Source organism: Passer montanus, unplaced genomic scaffold (assembly GCF_014805655.1).
Source record: "Passer montanus isolate IOZ18808 unplaced genomic scaffold, ASM1480565v1 scaffold55, whole genome shotgun sequence".
In the NCBI taxonomy this organism is placed as follows: domain Eukaryota; kingdom Metazoa; phylum Chordata; class Aves; order Passeriformes; family Passeridae; genus Passer; species Passer montanus.
This window is the reverse complement of record NW_024370485.1, coordinates 4112779-4132026: the sequence shown is the minus strand read 5'-3', so window position 1 is coordinate 4132026 and position 19248 is coordinate 4112779. Positions and strand designations below refer to the sequence as shown.

The following is a 19248-nucleotide window of genomic DNA, read 5'->3' as shown; positions in this document are numbered from 1 at the left end:
GATATCAAGACGATATAATATTTTTTCTTAGAGATGAGATATTACCTTACTAGTCTACACTTGGTACATAATTTCCTTTTTATCTGTTATTGAAACAAAGGCTATTATCAACCTGAAATATACAACTGAATTTGAAACAAAAAACAATATAAAAATATCTAAAAGGTATATAAAGGGTCTAGAATTTTGTTTACAAAAATAATAAATGTGGGAAAAATACATTTTTTGCCTCTTTCCAACATAATACAGATCTGCTAATCAGGAGATTCCAATCTGTATTTGAATCTCCTGATTAGCAGCACCTAAATTTAGGGCAATGGAAAACTTGCCTAGTAAAAAATGCAGCAAAATGCCTTCTAAGGACTCCATGCAGTGGACTAATGGCATATATTACTTATTTAAACAGCACACTTGATAATGCAAACCTTTTCATGATACTGAAGTGGAAACTGCATTTTGGTGGTACAAGTTCCCAGCTGGACACCTTAGTACCCTTCAGAATACTCCATTTTACTGTGTTGTTCTCATTGACAGGCTTAACTTTCATAAATATGATACAGGGACTGCTAGGTGATCCTCCATAATCTGCTCTCTATAAGTTGATACATCTCTTTTGACTACAAAACTCAGAATTATGAGCTTCTAAGCACGACATGACCAACTTATTTTGTGGTTTTTTAGTCGTCTTGAGGAATGTGTTCTCTTAAGGACTCTAGAGAAAACAAATGTACTGCTGTACTGCATAATAATGAGATCATAATTTAGTTGGTAAATTTTTAAAGGTCTGTTCTGTAAGTGAATTTCGCTGGAATTCAATTGTTTTGTGAGATTCTTTATTTTTATTTTTCTTCTTAAGAATACTCAACTGATTTCCCACTCATTCTCAGATTCTCAGATTTCAAGCAGCGTATTGTTAATCATGTCTTTCCTTTTACCCATTCTGACCTCACATTTTTAAACTCCTACACTGATTTCTGAACGCCAGGTACATACTGAGTCTTTAAAAAAAGCCTGCCTAGCCAAAACACATGCATGAAAATCACACTGAAGCAACCAGGCCATTATTCAAGGAAACGTCACACCACTGCAAAAGATGACAATTACACAATAATGAACAACCCTGAGTGAAGTCTGTCTCAAAGCTTCCTCCTAAAGACAATAATGTCAGCTTGCAAAATGCATCCCTCTCTTCCATTCCTAAAGACTATAGGACAAGCAAACCTAAATCTGTCATGACAGTCACGTCAATCTCACCTCCAAAAGGACAAGGGGAAGTGCTGGGAGTTGTTTTTTTGCTTTTCCTCATCTCCAATAATAATTTCAAAGAATAATTCAGGAATGTAGTATACAGCACGTTGTTTATGTCCATGTCACCTTACATCTGAGACACTATTCTTAAATGCCTACAGCTGTGCTAGAGGAGTTTAATAAAAGTGGTTTAAAGAAGATGGAAAAAGATAAGGCAGTAACTGAAAGATGTGAAAGAAAACAAAGCAGCTAAGGAGTTCTTTGGTAGGTTATTATTTATTGATTTTAGCTGAAAGAAAGTATTTCCAACTCTAATCAATAATTTATAGCAACACACCAGTGAAGTAGGGAACATTTTTCCTGCACAGAATCAGGACAGCTGTTCTTCCTGAATAAAAATGTGTGGTTCTGTCTATCAATAAAAACATGTGCCCCAGTGAGGATCCAGAAAGGGAAACAGATGCTCAGACTTTGCATCAGTGCCAGTGAATCAGCACTGAGCCCCAGTTCATTCTTTTTAATTAAATTCTGGGGGGAAAAATATACCATGTGCACACACTGGCTTTAGTAATTTACTGTGGCACTCACTCAGGGTCTGGCTCAATTTATTTCTTTATTTTTTTACTCAAAGGTTTGTGAACACTTAAGAAATGTTTCCTCAATTAAAAATCAATAGAACAGACACTGATGTACAGAGCACATCATAACACAATGTGCAGTTCTGAGGCACCAGTGGAACAGAATACCCCTTATTCATTTTTGTTTATTTTAAAGACAGGCTGTAAATGTTTTGTTGATCTCAATTTCTTGTAACCCTCCTAGAAACTGCTGACCTTCTAGTGTAGCAGTGGTGTTATTCAGATGCCATGTTATATTCTGTACGTGCTATGCTGAAGCATATATAACAATATCCATATATAACAATTTGCATATATAACATATATAACAATATGCATATATAACGGTATAACATATATGACAATTCCTTCAGCATATATAACAATATGCTGAAGGAAATGATGAGTTTCTGGATAATACTCAAGGAGTTCTGATTTGTTTTGTAATCCACTCTGATAGCAATACCTACAAAATTTGGACTAGATTTGAACTGAGAAGCTGGAGAAAGAAAAAAAAAAAAGAGAGCTGACAATTACAAAATTTCACAAAGCTGGCTGATCCAGACTGCACTTTCAAGCTTCTGAAAAATTTCAGCTAATTTCAATGGTGGGCATCAGAAAGGTACATGTGGAACTTGTCACAAAATGGATTTTTTCCCCCAAATTAAATGCCAGTTAAATTCAACTTCATCTAAGAACTAAAAGCTCAAATGTTCTTCTGAGAATCAACATTTGGATAAAGATGCAATGATTCTGCTCAGACAGTGATTTTTTATTTTACACTAGCACAGAAAAAAAAAAAAAAGTATAATTTTCAACTTCCTAATTTGAAACTAGAATGTTTACTTCTGATTCTTACTGTAAGAAAAATCACTAATTGAAATTTTCTGCAAGGAAAGTGCCAATGAAAGCAAAACTAACATCCTCTAGTGCAGAAAAACACATGCAAAAACTTGGGTCAGTTACAACTGCTTGCCTAATTCTATTACAAACATCTGGGTTTTTTTCTGAGTTGCTGCAAAACTTCATGGACTAATAATGCCTGAAAATCCCAACAAGCAACAGCTTTCTCAGCTCCAGGAGTCACCCTCTCATGAACTCTACTCATGTAGAGTGTAGCACAGTGTGTGCACTGCACAGACAACATCTAGATTTCTACGGACATGCATTTCTCCTCTCTCCAAAGCACTCCACAGTCACATTTCTCTGTAACAAAAAGCTGTCTCACGCTCCCAGATGAACAAGAGGTGCTCCCTACCTGTCCATTGACAGTTGTGCCACCAGTGTCACGTCGGTGTTGTCTGAAGCAGGCTCATACTCGTAATGGAGGAAATACAGATGAGTGCGATGGACGGTGAAGCGTTCCCGACGGAATTCATAGCACAGGTCATCCTCGTCCAGCTCAGACAGCTGCTTCTGGAGCTGCAAGGAAAGAGTGGAAGTAAACATAATTTCCTTGTAATTATTTTAGCAAATCAGAGAGAACCAGGAGGCTGGGAAATTACAGAATGATGCCATGAAGAATGGAACATACAGAGTAGCAGGGTTTTCCTGATCCTCTTGTTACTGCACAAGAAATTAGAAGGAAGGGCTTGCAAGTAAATTCATAACACACACAGGACGCTCTGTTATGGTCTATATATTCTCTGTATTACATGTATTACATACTTTCAAGATCCAGACTAGCAATGAAACAGTGACCAACCACAGGCTGAATAATCATCAAGTTCAACAGTTAATGTTCCAGTGTGTTGCATAATTTCATCCTTTCTAGAAGCAGTGTTTTACACTAGTCACAGACATTCTCCACTAGCCAACCCTCAGCAGCAGATTCAGCACTGAGAGTTTCCCAGTCTGCTGCCTCTACTGGAGAACAATAACTGCTGCTACCAGCACGGACAGAGAGCTGGGAATGTAGCATCTTTAACTGATCATTACTCCTCCTCTTGAGATTTATGCTCTTTCCACTGCAGAGGTGCCAGAAGTAAGCCTTTAAATGGGATTTATGCTTCTAGATACCTAGTTTGAGAAATCTGGAGGATGGTAGATAACTTCCTGGCTCCCTTGGAAACCAAGCCTCTTCAAAGTCAAAATGGGCATCTCAAAGCAATCTAATCCCATGTCTCTTAGACGTGTAGCTTTAAGAGAAAAAACTTTAGCTCTGGGGAAAGGTAGAAGTGAAAAACTGACCAAATGTCTATGCAGATGACCAATTACATTCCTAAACTAATTATTTTTGGGGTTGCACTAGATGATCATTGAAAGGTCCCTTCCAAATCAAACTATTCTATGATTATATGATTCTGTGATTTTAAAGCCAAACATCTAGCTAGGATATTGAAAATGCATTAATTTTAAAGGAAAAAACCAGTCACACCTGCAATAAAATGTTATGAAGATAAAAATTTTTATGGTTTTAACATGTGAAATTGAGTTCAGTATCTATTGCTCTAAAATGTAGGTTACAAATAAAGTATCATTTTTTGTATCTGATTTCTTAAAAGCATCCTGTAAGAACAATAGCCAATTAATAAAACATTAATCAGCAAATGAGAAAAATGCCCATTATATAGGAATTTAGATTATTGAATTATAGACATCTTTTTGTCCTGGTCAGAATGATTAAAGTAATAGTTTAACAATCTTCAAGAAAAAAGAAAAAAGAAAATGTAGGTATTTTTTGTTCTGTGTTAAGAAGAGCTGATGTTCTTGGAACTATAAGCATAATGGTTGCCATCCACAGCAATGCTTACAACTGACTGTTTTCCTGTGAAGGCTGATGGAATAATTCCTGATATTTTCCTGTACATCACTCTATAATCTTCTTCTGAATAATGGAAATACCTACTTTGATTTCAATGAGTTTTGGATCAGGCTGTCATTCTTCCCTGCTATTGTTCTGCACAGATCTTAAAACACCCCTCAAGAGGGACTGCTATTAGAAAGATGAGAGTCTGAATCTTCACAAATCTTTACTCAGGCAAAACTTCTATTGATATCAAGATCTCTTTTAGGTGGAATAGAAATCAGGAGTTCTTTTACGTATCCTCGGAGTTTCATTCTTTCTGCTTTACAAATCATCATTCAGCTGAGCCTGCACTCTATTTTCAAAATCACATTCAAATAATATTTGAATTAAACTCAATATTTACAGCAATGACTAGAAAGCATCTTGTATCTTTCTGTTTCTTCCTTGAAAAGGGACATTAGTGTGCCCTTAAAAGAATTATTAAGAAGATGATTGAAATTTAAATAGTTAAAACAACAGCAATGCACATTTTGGGGGTACCTACTATCCTTCTGAATGTACAAATGACCAGGCCAGAAGATTTTAATTGCACAGCAGTCATTAATCAGGCAGTCACCGAATAATTATCAGATTGCATTTGGCTTGAAAGCTAAGAGGGTAAAATATTTAATTATGAGTTCAAGAATAACATTTGGAGCTAAATTACAGCTTTGTTCACTATTGAACCCTGGGTGGGAGAAGAGGAAGAGACACAGCTTCTGAGAAGTCCCCCATTTTAATTGTGAAATTCAGCAAATCACAAAGCTGGTGATGGAGGTGAATAAAATTTCTCTAATATAATATTTTCTACTGCATACATATTATGTGGATCCATTATTTAAAGACAAAGAACTCTTAGCTTGGTTTGAAGTTTGCTCCCACACTGTCTTCTTTGAAAAGATGTGTTTATAATGGGAATGCTGACAGATCTACGCCAACAGATGCTTAAATACAGTGCACAATCAAAATAAGGACTGGATTTGACAAAATCCATTGTGGATTCTTTTCCCCATTATGGATGCTTCCATTATATTGATAATGATATGCCTAACCCAGCAAAAGTTTCTCAGCTGTAGAGAAAATCTATTCTCATAAGCAAGCACCTGCTAAACAAGACTGTGTGTTTCTAGAAGAGTTTCAGTGCTAAGGCTACTTTCCACTTCGCAAGAATATGGGAAATGTCACCCCTAGGAAACACTCTCAAAGTTTAAAAATATATTATTTTCAGACTGTGTGGGGTAGATATTGTCCTAGCAAATACTGTTATGGGAAACCACACATGCCTTCATTAGCATCATGGTGCTACTTGATTCAGAAATAAAATGAACTATGGTTCAGAACTTGGTTCAGAACTTGGTTCAAAAGATAAAAATGAATTATGATATGCATAATGCCCAAACAAAGAGACAAATACATAAAAAAAAATATGGGTTATATTATTTCTCTGGGACACCAGATGTGACAGGAGATCAGGCTCCATCTCAGGAAAAGTAGTCTTTGAAGCTAGGCTATTCAGATAAATAATTTAGCCTTGACCTTCCAGGTCTACCTGTCTAACACATTTCTGTGAGGTGAGGTGTTTTGCATCCCTATGACAGATGGCAGACCCGTATGATACATGGCAACACAACACGTACCTTTCACTGGTAAACAGTTACTCTGTTCATGAATCTTCCTTCTGAAGGCTGTTCCTCATGTAAGCAAATCTGTAATTGGCTTAGTTTTTTTCCTAAATTGCTGTGTCACTGAACAATTCACTTCCCACCAAAACCCAGGACTTCATATCAGATGAGACAGATTAAAAATCCAAGATCAGAAGTATTTTCCAAGGGATTATTTATTAAAAAAAGATGAAAGCCCACCAACAAGCAATGTCATGTGTCTAGAGGCCAGTTAGATCTTGTGGAAAGGGATAAGACCCCTAATGTGGGCTCTCTCATCAAGTGTTTAAGTTGAGGTGAGGTGACGCTAGGCTTAAGTCACCTGCTCAATATCACACTAACACAACAAGAACTGAGAGCTTAGACGAAAACATAGAACTTTTAGATCATCTTTCCTTTTCCCAGGTGTGTGCAGTTAAGTTTCATAGCACAAAATCAACCCAATCAATGAAAACTGACACCAGCCCAGGATGTAATGAAAATCTGGTTATAAACTGCAGCAGTTTTATTTTCTCCTGTGTAGCTGTCCAGTTGCCACCAGTAGGCAATTTGGATTGCAACATTTAGCACTTTCAAAGTATGTGAATTAACAGTTGCCTTTAGCATGGCTTAAACAAAACAGATGATGATGTAGAGAGGAAAAAGCATTCACTGAGTCTTGTTTTGGATGACCTACATAAAGTCCTTCTGGCCTCTCCAATGATCAGTAATAAAAGCCAGACTAATCCCACGTCAATTAAACTTTTATTCCTCCCACACCATAAAATTTTGTACGTTTGCTATGGGTCAAATTGAGCCTTCTGTGAAACAAAACTGTGCTAAGGACAAAGAGGATAGTGCCTGAGTAAACCCACCTGGCAAGAGGAATTTTGCTGCAGCATGTGAAAACCACAAATATTCCTGCTAAATGGAAGTGGTGGCTTATCCTGACTGCAAATATTCAACACAACTGAGAATGCAATTTTTAGGCATATGGAGTATCTCAGACAGTTCTGTATATATCAAGTACAGCTCCCCTTGATCTTAGCTGCAGATGTCAGATTTGGTAGTACTTTTCATCTTCTTCCCCTGACCCTTGACAAACTTTTTTGGCTGAGCTGTTCCCAGACCCCCTCGCAGCACACTGTCTTGACAGGTAGGTCACCTTGCTTTTGTTGCCCCAGATCAGTCTTTGACCCATTCCTTCTTGTGTGGGAAGTTTTAGGGGTCTAAGTCAGTCCCAGTCCTGTGTCTTGTCCCATGCTCCCTATTCAAGCAGTCTGCCAGCTCCTTATACCTACAGGCACCCAGCTGTCCTTTCCTCTTCTTGGTACAAACACTCTTTCCTTTCTGCCTTCCACCTGGATCTCATCTCTTTTGTATGTGAATCTGGATTTTTTTCTCTTCCCTAATGTCTGGTCATCACTGAGGGCAATGGATGTCCTTCAGAACAGAGATCAAATACAAGTTCTTGCTCTCAGCTCTACTGTCCAGTCAGAACTGGCATGGAGGATTCAGAGGAAACAGTCACAGAAAACACCACTCTTTGTCCAGGTCTCCTGCCTGCAGTATGCCCAACCCTGCTGTGTCACTGGAATATATAATCTGGTCAGATGTATCCATGCACACTCCTAATAAAGAGTCTCCAGAGACCTGAGCCTCCTGAAAGTCAAAGCAAATGCTAGTGGCAATGTGTAAGCCATAATTTTTCTGCATTATAATTTGCCTAATTTGTCACCAGGTTTGCAAAAGACAGCTCCTTCTCTGAGGTACGTAGTATTTTCATGAAGAGGTCATCAGAACTTTTGGTGCGGGCAAACCTCAAAGCTTTCCCCCATGTTTCATGTTAAAAAATGTAAGAAAAGAAAAAAGGGCATAATAGCGTGACAAAAAAAAAAAAAATCCCAGTCCATGTGCTCCTCCACTTAATATTATAAATGGTTGAAAGCAGTATAATGGCAACTTTCAGGCAAGTAACAGGATGGTCTGCCAGCTCAGCATTTAATAACAATAACAGTTACAATAATAGAAACAACACAGCTGAGGGAGTCAGGATTTCACCTCAAAACTGCTATATACCATCTGTTATTACTAGAGAAAGACTATGACATCACAAAATAGTAACTTTAAATTGCAGTTCTACAAATGAGGCTGTACTCTTGAAATTCAGCAGGAGTAAAGGGTACTCAAAGCATCAGTCTGGCTGCAAGTTCAGGGCTGTGATACTGACTTGGAAGCTTCATTTACATGCTATTTTTAGTCACTCAGAAATTGCTAAATCTGTTAGTAGTGTTTATGCTGTGTGGTACCTTGCTAGAATCTCCCTCTTTTCTGGTGGATACTATAAGTTGGCATGTACAGCCTTTTGCTCAAATTAAGAACCTTTGGTTTTGCACAAAAGAAGTAACTAAGTAAAAACATACTTAATATGTAAGTATGCATCTAAGCAAGTGTGTTAAGGGACAGCTGGAGTTTTTTTACACTGTTTCTTTGTATTGCTGATTTGTAAATTTGAGAAGAAAAATATGCAGACATTTTTTTCTCCTGTGTTTCCTGAAAGTCTTCTCTAGTGGGATTCTACTGTCCTTTCCATAAACTTAACAGAATCAGTGATACACTTCCCACAGATCTTGCCCCAGGATTTTGGATCAGAACACAGGCTTCACTAACAGGGATGGTCCATTCAACCTTCAAATTTAATGCTTTGGCAGAAGTACCTGGTGAGAAATTTTATAAGAATGCTGAAAGGTTGAGTGTGTGCCTTGGTCTAAAATCAGGCCTACAGGAACTATCTCATAGAGTAACTATAGAGATTTGCTGGAAGATCCTGTTGAAATATTCTGGGCTCTTCAGTAGGTCCTTTAGAATAAAATGTTGGATATAAGCATTAAAAGCCAATAGAAAATATTCAAATTTGAGATTACTGTAAGCTTTGCCTTTTTGGATTTCTCAAAAATCTTCCGCATTGCCTCAAAATAAGAAAGAAGGGTGGGAAAGGGGAAATAGCATGGAATGAGTAGGATAAAGTGACTAAGGACATGCTCTAAGGCCCACTCAAGCCAATGACTGTTTGCAGGAGAGGATTTGGTTCATATTCTGGATTTTCCACCCAGAATCTGCACAGAAGACAAAGGGATGATTGTACTACCAACTTGCAGAGAAGAGTCTGCTTTGCGTGACCTCACTCAAGCACACACTGAACAAGGGGGACTTAGGGTACTCTTAGCACATGGCAGCTCCTGCTCCCAGCCTGCTCCTGACACACAGAGGGTCTTTTAGCTTGACTATTTTCAGGAAAGGATGAAGCACTCATGTACACAGAGACATACATATATGCATTTTTACATAAACAGATAAATGATCCCATTTTGTGGGGTTTTTTTGCCTCCAGTATTTCAGTTTCTGAGCTCTATCTGTTCTATCCACTCTTTTGCGATGCTTTGAAACCTAGTAACAGTCCTGTTTGGTGAAACTGAAGATCAGCATCTGATTAGATCAGAACTATGCAGTACATTATCTGAAGATGGCCTTCTGACCTCTTAAAATTCACTCTGTGGTATTATACTTTCATAGCAAACATTAGAAAAAGAAAAGTACTGGTACTTCTACATGCATATAGACATAATATATATTTAAGCATACATGTATTCACATGCATACACAGAGGAAGGATGAGAGAGACTGAAGTGAGGTCCAATTACCTTTTAAACTAATGCCCCTTTACATCTTTCTGGCACTGTTAAGAGTCCTTAAAAAGGGAAGATATGTAATTTACATTCATTTTAAGGCCATCTCTGTACTGATGAGAAGTGTAAAGGGGCCTTAGAGAAATAGAATCAGCCCAACAGTTCCCACTGTCACACTTCCTCTTCCTGTTCTACAGATATTTGCATTACAAATGGAATGCCTTAATTACAGGTTGAATTGTAAATAAAACATCACTACAAATATTAAGCTGTAGAAAAACAGTGGCTGGTATATTGGAACAAGACCTTAAGGGTATCTTTTGATACAGCCAGACTGTGAGTGAGACTCACACCAAGCCACTGCTTCTTCCACAGCAGGGCTCAGTGGATTTAGTGCTCAAGTAATTATCTCCAATTATAAACAGCAGAGCTGTTCTGACATTTTTTCCACTGCTCCACAGTGCACAGAAGGACAGGCAGCTGAAGAAGCACCTTCTGCCTATGTACACTCCCTAACGTAAGAAAGCTCCATTGTGTTTGGGGATGCCAGTCTCAATTCAAGAAAAAAAGATTGGAGAAAAAAAGGAGAAATAATAGGAAAAGAAAAGATAGCTTAATCAGCAATTCCTACCTCATACATACCTGACTTAACAGAAATTATAGCCTTTCATGTAACATACATGCTTATGAATCCTAACGGAAGCCTATCTTGTCAGACTGTAGGCTCACATGGGCCAGCATCCTCTCCCCAGCTGTGAGCTGGCTGCCTAGGGAGTGTAAAAGTGAAGATTTCTCAAAACTCTAACCTCTCTAGACCTCAACTTGTGGCTCAAGGACTTCCAGCACCAAAGCTTAAAAGCTCATGATTGATCTGCTTTCCAAGAAGAGTAACTTTTGAGGATATGTATACTTTTAGAAACATTACCCCCTGCTCAAAGCTTCATCACATTGTGAGTGAAATGTCTTTGTGTTTTGAACCTGTTACTTGCTGTTTCCACTTCAGGTCCCCTAATTCTTGTACAGGGAGGAATGACAGTGCTTTCCTCCTCACCTCACAAGATGCTCTGCTTCTGAAGATAATCCTGCAATAGATCATGGGAATGTGCTGCATTTAACAGGACACCTGCGACACTGAATATGCTACAGCAGATAGAGCAAGAGTTGTTTTCCAGATAATCCTGTTCTTAGGGTCTCATAACTTCAAAGCTGAAACTTGCCTGCTATGTTCTACAATAAAAGGACATAGTCAAATCTAGAGGGGAGTTTAAATCAAGGGCAACTAATACAAATGTCTTCTCATAAGTGACTACTCTGAAGTTTTCTGAAGTTGGATTTTTTCCTCTTTCAGATTGTTTTCATAGAAGGGATAGAAGGCTATTAACTTTTTGGTCCCTCTTGGAAAATTAGGAATCACATATTGCTGTATGTCTAACTCGTTCTTTTCCAATATCTTTAAATATATACATATATATGATTTATAAATGGAGGAATGAGTTACATTTCTTTTTCAGACACAAGCCATACCATATACCATATTGCATTCTACTTGTCCTGAATAAGAAACAGGCTTGAACAGTTAGTCATTTCCAGTGTCTGTCAACCAGATATAAGTTCAGTAAAATGTGCTGGTTTAAACTTTAGGGACTGCCATTTACAGCAAGAACTTGCATTTGCTCTGCACTGCTCCCAAGGAACTTGTTATCTGAATAAATCTGTTTATTAAGGATTTATAGAGCTCTGGAAAATACAGCAAGGAGTCTGTGACTGCATTCATGCTCTTTGAACCCACACAACATATTGTGAATTCAGTACAATTTTAACCTGCATTCTCAAAGTGTTATAAAGGTGTGTATTGCTGTCTTTCTTTTAATGTCTCATTCACCTTTTCTCTTCCTATTCTACCCTCTACTCTGTCTCTTGTATCTTGATGTCTCCAAGGGCGAGGCTCTTAGTGGCCTTTTATCACGTTGAGTTCACTTGATTGTCTAAAAGGCTCTTGCAGAGGATTTTCTTCCTCCATGTGCTTTTGCTCTGCTGGTGCACTTTTCCTCCCTCTTTCTCATTCTCTCTCTTGCTCTTCCTCACCTCCTCATCTTTCCCAGTTAAGCCCCACTTCTTTCAGAAGACAATGAGATGGTAAAATAAAGTGTCTGGGAAGCTGTGCCTTGGGTTAAAATATATCTATCCAATCTCCTAGTGCTGTATCTAAAAATATGGGAATGGCATCTCCTCTGGTCATTTTATTCACAGGCTAAGTGGAAACACTACCAACCTCAATGATGATATTGATTGTCAATTACCTCTTAATTGCTAATGTGTACACGGTACTGGCTTTGCTTAATTGATTTTTATGTAGACAATGTTGCATATTTTAGAAATATTTTTTTCCTGAATAAAGTGTTACAGATTCCTTTTTATTTCCTTTCAGACTATGTAGGCAAAATTGGTACTTGGTCTACAAATCTCCAGAAACCGTATTATACACAAGGAGTTCATATACATCTGGGTATAAACATTTCAGTTAACAGTTTTTTACTTTGGAATTATATGTACTAATGCACAGGCATACACATACACGTACATCTGTGGGTAAACATCCTTGATTTCAATCATTTTCAAAAGATTTGCTTAGTCTGAAAGGTTCTGATTGCAAATTTTATGCAGATGCACATAAATACTGCTTTGATTGGTTAAGGGATATACAGAAAAAACCTGCTGTCTCACAGCCTAAGTGTACCTTGAAGCCTTTGCTCATTCTGTAGTCTGCAGCACAGCAAAAATTCACAGACCTAAATACCAGTAGTCTTGGTATTTTCCTTTCTTCTTCATTATTTGTGCATTAGCATCTACCAGACAAAACTGACATCACTGTATATTGAACAAATACACAGCAAGAAACAAGACCTCCTGGAAAGTTACAGGTCTGCAAGACTGAATCTAAAACACAGCCCTGGCTACTAAGGAAAAAAATTAACCCTACCCCAGCTGAAACTATGACAAGATTTAAGGGTGAGATTTACAAATTGCCTAATGGAATAAGAGCCTAAAGCCTCATTTTCAGCTTGTGATGGTACCTCTGTTGGGGATTTTAAAAGGGCAAAGGAGACAAAAAAAGTAGCAAAACGCAGGGTAAAGATGGGATTAATACAATGGGTTTTACAGGTGAGGAACTGAGACACAGAGAGATTAAATGATTTGCACAGTGTCTCTCTGGGAATCTGAGCACTGCTTTTAATTCTCCTGAGTTCCACTGTCCCGCACTGCCCCCACAACCAATTCCAAGTCTTCAGAAATCCCATGCCTTATCTGAACCACCATTTGTATCACCAAGCCTTAGACATCCCACTTACATTCTCACTGTTAACATCTGCTTCACTGGGGCAGCCAAAGAGTTCCCGTCTCAGCAAATTCCCATCATATTCCAGGAATGTCAGGTAGAGGTTGCGGAAAAACTCCACATGCTTGTTTTTCACTCGCAGCTTCTTCGGTGAGTTCCAGTGAATCACCTCAGAGGGAAAAAAGAGAGAAGACATCCTGCTGTTAGAATACAGATTTGCTTTATCTGCTCTTTTTGTGTGTGCTCAGTGTGCTGCCCTCTTAAAAACAGAAGAAAAAAAATTCCCAAACTACCCAGACTTCCTGCTATCTTTTTATAGGGAAGGCTTTGCTGTGTCTTATACAAGTAACTGTACACTCTGGAGCTCATGTGCTTGGAAACTCTTCCATGGTATCACCTGCACATTCTCAACATACACTATGTTGAGAACAGCACCTTGCAAGTTCTTCCACAACTCTAATCATGGAGCTGATAGTTTATGGACTCTGCTGAAGATGGAATGACAAGGGACACAGTGATGTAGGTATTAAACATTAATCTCAGATTTCCACATGACTGTTTCTGCTAATGAAATTGATTCCCTGTTTCAGGCCAGGCAGCCTCTTTCCTGGTTAGTATTGAGAAGAAGCAACTTGAAATTAATTCCCATAACCATTTAAATAGTTCAAAAAGAACTGAATTTAATCTGTCTTCCTTTTTGCCATTGCTTCATTTAAACAAGACTGATCTCTGTTGCATTAACACAACACAGCAATGCAGTACAACTTCTCACCCTCCGAGTTCCAATTCCTACTGCTAATGGGAGATGACTGTCACAGTGGCCTAGACTTAAACTCTAATGCTGGTAAAAAGGGCCTGATCCTCATTTGCATTGAGGTAACTTTGCACTGCTGCCAGTGTGAATGGGAATGGGGCCCTAACAAAAAACCAAGAGGGAGTCAATAGTGATTTGCAGGAATGATTTCATTTTATAGAGGCTATATTTTAGACATAAGAAAGAAATCACTGAATGCTTTGTATTCAGTTTTATTCCTGTGACTTCTAAAGAGGTTAAAAATATGAGTCTCCTTTGGGAATGTTTCCAAGCTCGAAGTTCTGGAAGTTCTCTGAATCCATTAAGTTTATTGTGTGAAGACACATGCCACTCACACACAGCATAGAGCTGCAGCACCATGGTCAGCTTTGCTCTGAACATCACAGCTCAGGGAGGGAACACACTGAGCTGAAGCACAGCACACACAGCAGGAGCAGCCCAGAGAACATGAACGCAGCTCCCTTGGTGTCAGCAACACAGCTTCATGGGACCAGGGAGTTCTCTGAAACCATGGCATTTGTTGCCTAGTGAGTGAACTGGATGAGGAAAGAGCAAGACACAGCCTGAACTCTGCCTGGACTACAGCAAACAACAGGTTGCTCCACTGAGTACTTATACTGCCATAACAGCTATGGCACTCTACTCTACCTACCCAAAACCCACAAAATATCTCCTGATAAGAAAAGTTTTATCCAATACTGGGATTTCACTGCTAAGCCTACTAGGATTTCAGAAAACCACACAAGCACTTGAAGAAGAGCACCTGTAGGGAAAGAAGATAATTTCAGATACTGGCAAATTGCTTTTCCCAGTTATAGGAGAACCTTAAATAAAGATTATGATGCATCCACACATTGCATAAATTTGGGAAATTATTTGGACCAACTTAATTGGTGTAGATATTTGTCCCAGGTAATGCTACATTCTTTGCTGGTTTTACATTTGTACAGATGTTCAGAAGTGTAGCATAACTGTGCAGTAACACGTTGCTGCATCATGTGGTGAAAATATAGACCACCATATAAATGAAAAGAGCTTTGGGTAAGTAAGGACATAAACTTAAGATAACAGATTTTCTCCACTGAAAAATGGATCTTCAAAATCTCCTTTCCTTGAAAAGAACTTGACATATTTCCTCCACTGTATTTAACTGAAGCAAAAGGCATTAATGCTTGAAAAAAATCTCAGCAACTGAAACCTACCTTAGGGAAATGGGCACATGTAACAGAAGCACAGGGCTGAAGGAACCTAAAGAGCTACTTAACAGTTTTACAGGGTACCAGCATGCATTTTTACAAGCAGGCATAGAATGGAAACTGCCTGGTGGTAACTTGTACTTATTTAAGAGTGGATCAAAGAAAGCTAAGAAGGTGACAAATGGGACAAAAATACTTGTTAAGAAAAACCTTTTGTGTGCTTTCCATACTGTTCCTACTCTTCATGTGTTTCCTTTTGGATACTCACAAGCATCCTCATCTTCATAAGCATCCTAGTGCTGCTGAGCATTCTGAGCACCCAGAGACTTGGGGACCGTGAACACAGACATGGCTAATGATGATAACCTCAGAAACTCACAGGACAGGCTCCTGGGTACTGCAGGAAACTCCCATCAACACACACAGTGTCACAGCAGAGCCAGGCCTTAGCTGATGTCTCTACCCAGTTGTGTGGGAGATGATTTCAAACCCAGACAACTGCAGTTGTCAGTGCAGAGGCTCTTTGCTGCTGTGCTTCAGCATCTGTTGTGTGTGTAAGCTGGCAAGTGCCAAGGGCTTAGCTGGTGGCTCAGATCTGATCAGATTTGAAACGTGTCAGGGTGCTGCATGTACAGAGATGTCAGGAGCCTGGAGTGAGCTGCATACAGCTGAATGGAGCTGATGACTATCAAAACAAGCTGATTTTTTAATCAAAAAGGACAGCACATGGCAGTGTGTGCTAAAATGATGTGCTAAAGAACATCAAGGAACTAACTATGCAACCATCTGGATGACCCGAGGTAGAAAAACCACAAAACAGGTCTAGCAAAGAAGCAGGCTGCTTTTCAAATGTAACACAATTAAATAAATAGTATGTGATATACCAAAGCATAAAAAAGAACAGCAAGTTACAAAAAGCAACAAGACTGTTCACCCTGATATACAACACTACATCCAAAGACCATATTCTTTTTTATGTCAGCCCACAAACTCACATTCAGTTCTGGCTGTCTGATATGGTCTACTGCACCTTCAGCTACACCAGAATTTGTGCAGGCCAAGACACTCTTGTAGAAACTGTCATGGGCATCAGTGAGGAACACGATAAAGACTACACAGGTAAAAGTATGCCCACTGCATTAGAGACTTTATTGTGCACAACAGTAAATTGATTGGAGAAATAAAAAAGATCAGTTGGCAAGAGACTACAGGGAAATCAGAAGGAAAAAACCAAACAACTTTGAAGACTGTTATCTCCACATTAAAAAGAGAAAGTGAATCTAGAAACTGAAAATCTCATTACTCCAACATCCCTGTTCCAAGGCTGAATAACACCATAATACCATGTTTATTTCTTCTTCTAGTTTCTAAGTTATTTCAAAGCTGTGCTGGCTTACAGAGGAAGTTCCAGCTAGAAATATAAAATTCCACTGCCATTATCTGGGTAGACACTTCAGGATCAATGCTAGCCTTCAGGCCGACCTACAGATCTTTCCCACTCTTGATCACAGCCTCCTGAGAAGTATGAGGAAATACACTTCCTTAATCTTCATTTAGCAATTTAAGTACTGAAAGATCAGAACTTAAAATTCCACATCTATTTAACACTTGGTTAGTTGTCATTAAGCAATCTGGCACTATCCACATTTCTGTTAATACCATCCTAGTTAATCAGCAACCATTACCACTCCCTGATTACACACAGCCATCCTCCTGGAACACTTCCATACGTTTGTGGCCTAAAACAGGCTAACTGCACCCATATTTCCCATTTATCCCCCAGGTTCTGACCCAAGGCACTCAGTGAATGACACAGTGGGAACCTTGTGGACTGGCAGTGGGATCTGAGATGGGAGGGAAGAGAGGATATTTTATGCTGGGGGAGTCTAGGAACAGTTCTAAGAACAGTTATGTGGATGGAAATAAACTGAAAACAAAAATCTCAGCAAACCTCCTTACATTACCATCTGCATTTAATCTCTGGGAAGATTAAATGTTTCAAACATGATGTTCAAACCACAAAACAATAAGCATGAATACATTATTTCTATAGGTACCTTTAACCATTTTTTCCCCTGAAGCATTTTCTCTCTCAAAAATAAGTATTTAGCCAAATGTTTCCTTAACCACAATCTCTTCCATTTTGTGTCAAAAACACATCTTGATAATTTCTCACTCTGCTTCAGCCCTTCCAGAATCAGAGAGCACAGGATATCCTGTATAATGATATACCTGCTTTCCAGGCTGAAGGGAAAGAAATAAGAATAAATTAAGCTTAAATTTAAGCTTAAAGAAGTTTAATTTTGCAAGGCACTGAACAGATATCCTTAATTAAGCCCATGAGCGCTTCACAATTTAGGTAAACAAGTGGTATTTTGTAAACAGGAAGCTTTTCTGCTAAAAAAACTAGACTCCTTGCTTAGGCAACCAGACCCATCCCACTGAAATCAGTAGGAGTTAAACATTTGGCAAATCTGCACAGTAAAGCCACCTTTATATGTCACTTTAATGCCATATCAATAGGTATTTTTTGAAGCTTAAATATGCCCCAAACCACATTGCAAATATGCACCACATGTGTAACTTATGCCATGATTAGAGATGTCTGGAAACTTTTTAAACTGTGTTTTATCAGAAATGAATGGTTTAATAGAAGAACCAATTTCCTCAGAAAGCGTATACTTCATAAGAATGTCATCACAGAGATTTTAATGTGATCTTTCTAAACCATGTAAGTGGAAGACACTTGGGTTGGTTGGACATGGGACTCAAATCCCTGACTAGTTTGGTGCCCATGGTCCCAGGGATTACTTTACTGCCCTGCTTACTGCCACTGCTGTATGGCACTACATTGTGCTTTTCAAAGGTCTTTATTTGTCTTCTGAAGGATTCTTCTACTTCTTTTCCTTTGGCTCCTGTGCCAGTGTTTAATGAGAGGCCCCCTGCCTGCAAGAGCACCCCTGTACCACCATGGTGCTTCCTGTTTGGCAGGACAGAAACACCTGACTGCTCCAATGCTCGCTCAAAGGAGAAGCGTTGTCTAACTCTCTCGAGCTCTCACCCCTCTCACTGCAGCTCTTCCTTCCTTGGCATTAAAAGGTGCAGAGCTGCAGAATGCCAGAAGTGCTGCAGATTAGAGCAGAAGTGCTTGGACAGCATGGGGCAGCTCAGGGACTGGAACACAAAGAGGTGAAATGGGTCATGTCTGAGGCAGAGCTGAAATGATGTACTACAGTTATGGAAAAGAAGCTGTTTAAACTTCTGTAAGCAATACCACAAAGTCCTCCCAGTGTGGAGGACATTCCCAGGGAGGACACGGTGAATCACAGAGCACAAGTTCCCAATGAGGAATTTATGAGGTTCATTATTTATCTATCTGCTGATTTAGTATCAGCTGGATTCAAAACCAGTTTGAAAAGCCATCAATAGGTTGTAAAGCATTTTTCCATGTTAGAGTGTGTGTAAATTCTAATAATTTGATACATTCCCATTGAAGAGTCCAGCATCTGATTTCTGCGATTGTGAATTACCAGATTGTCTGCATGTAAATAGCATCTGTATCCTTGACAACCAGACTTTATGACTGACTCATTCAATGAGGTCATGATTCATTGTCAGAGGTATCAAAATTCATTACCCTCTTTCACAGTACTTTTCCTGCCATTAGGTTTGTGCCAAATCATAGTAACTGAGATTTCCTTACAGACATGAACAAAGTACTAACCAAGAAGCAAGCAAAAGCAGGGACTAATCCAGCAAAAGCAATACATAAATGAACCTCACATTCACACCAATCCCCAATGAAAAGAAAAAAAATCAGTTAAATGGATAGAGATGCAATTTGACACGATCTAAAAAGAGAAAAAGGTGATTAGAATCCTCTTCAGGAAATATGAAATATTCAACTGCTCCCTCAGCCTTG

The 19248-nt window shown here is 38.8% G+C and overlaps 1 protein-coding gene across 2 annotated transcripts in view; it reads right to left on the bottom strand.

Annotated features, from left to right (window-relative positions):
* The window catches only part of LARGE1 (LARGE xylosyl- and glucuronyltransferase 1), a 280581-nt gene that overhangs the window by 29253 nt on the left and 232080 nt on the right, over positions 1–19248 (bottom strand). For both annotated transcript variants that reach the window (XM_039725272.1, XM_039725273.1), the window contains 2 exons: positions 13330–13485; positions 3124–3287 (listed from right to left, as the gene is read on the bottom strand). In XM_039725272.1, the coding sequence (XP_039581206.1) occupies positions 3124–3287; positions 13330–13485 (320 nt within the window). The remainder of the gene's footprint in view (positions 1–3123; positions 3288–13329; positions 13486–19248) is intronic.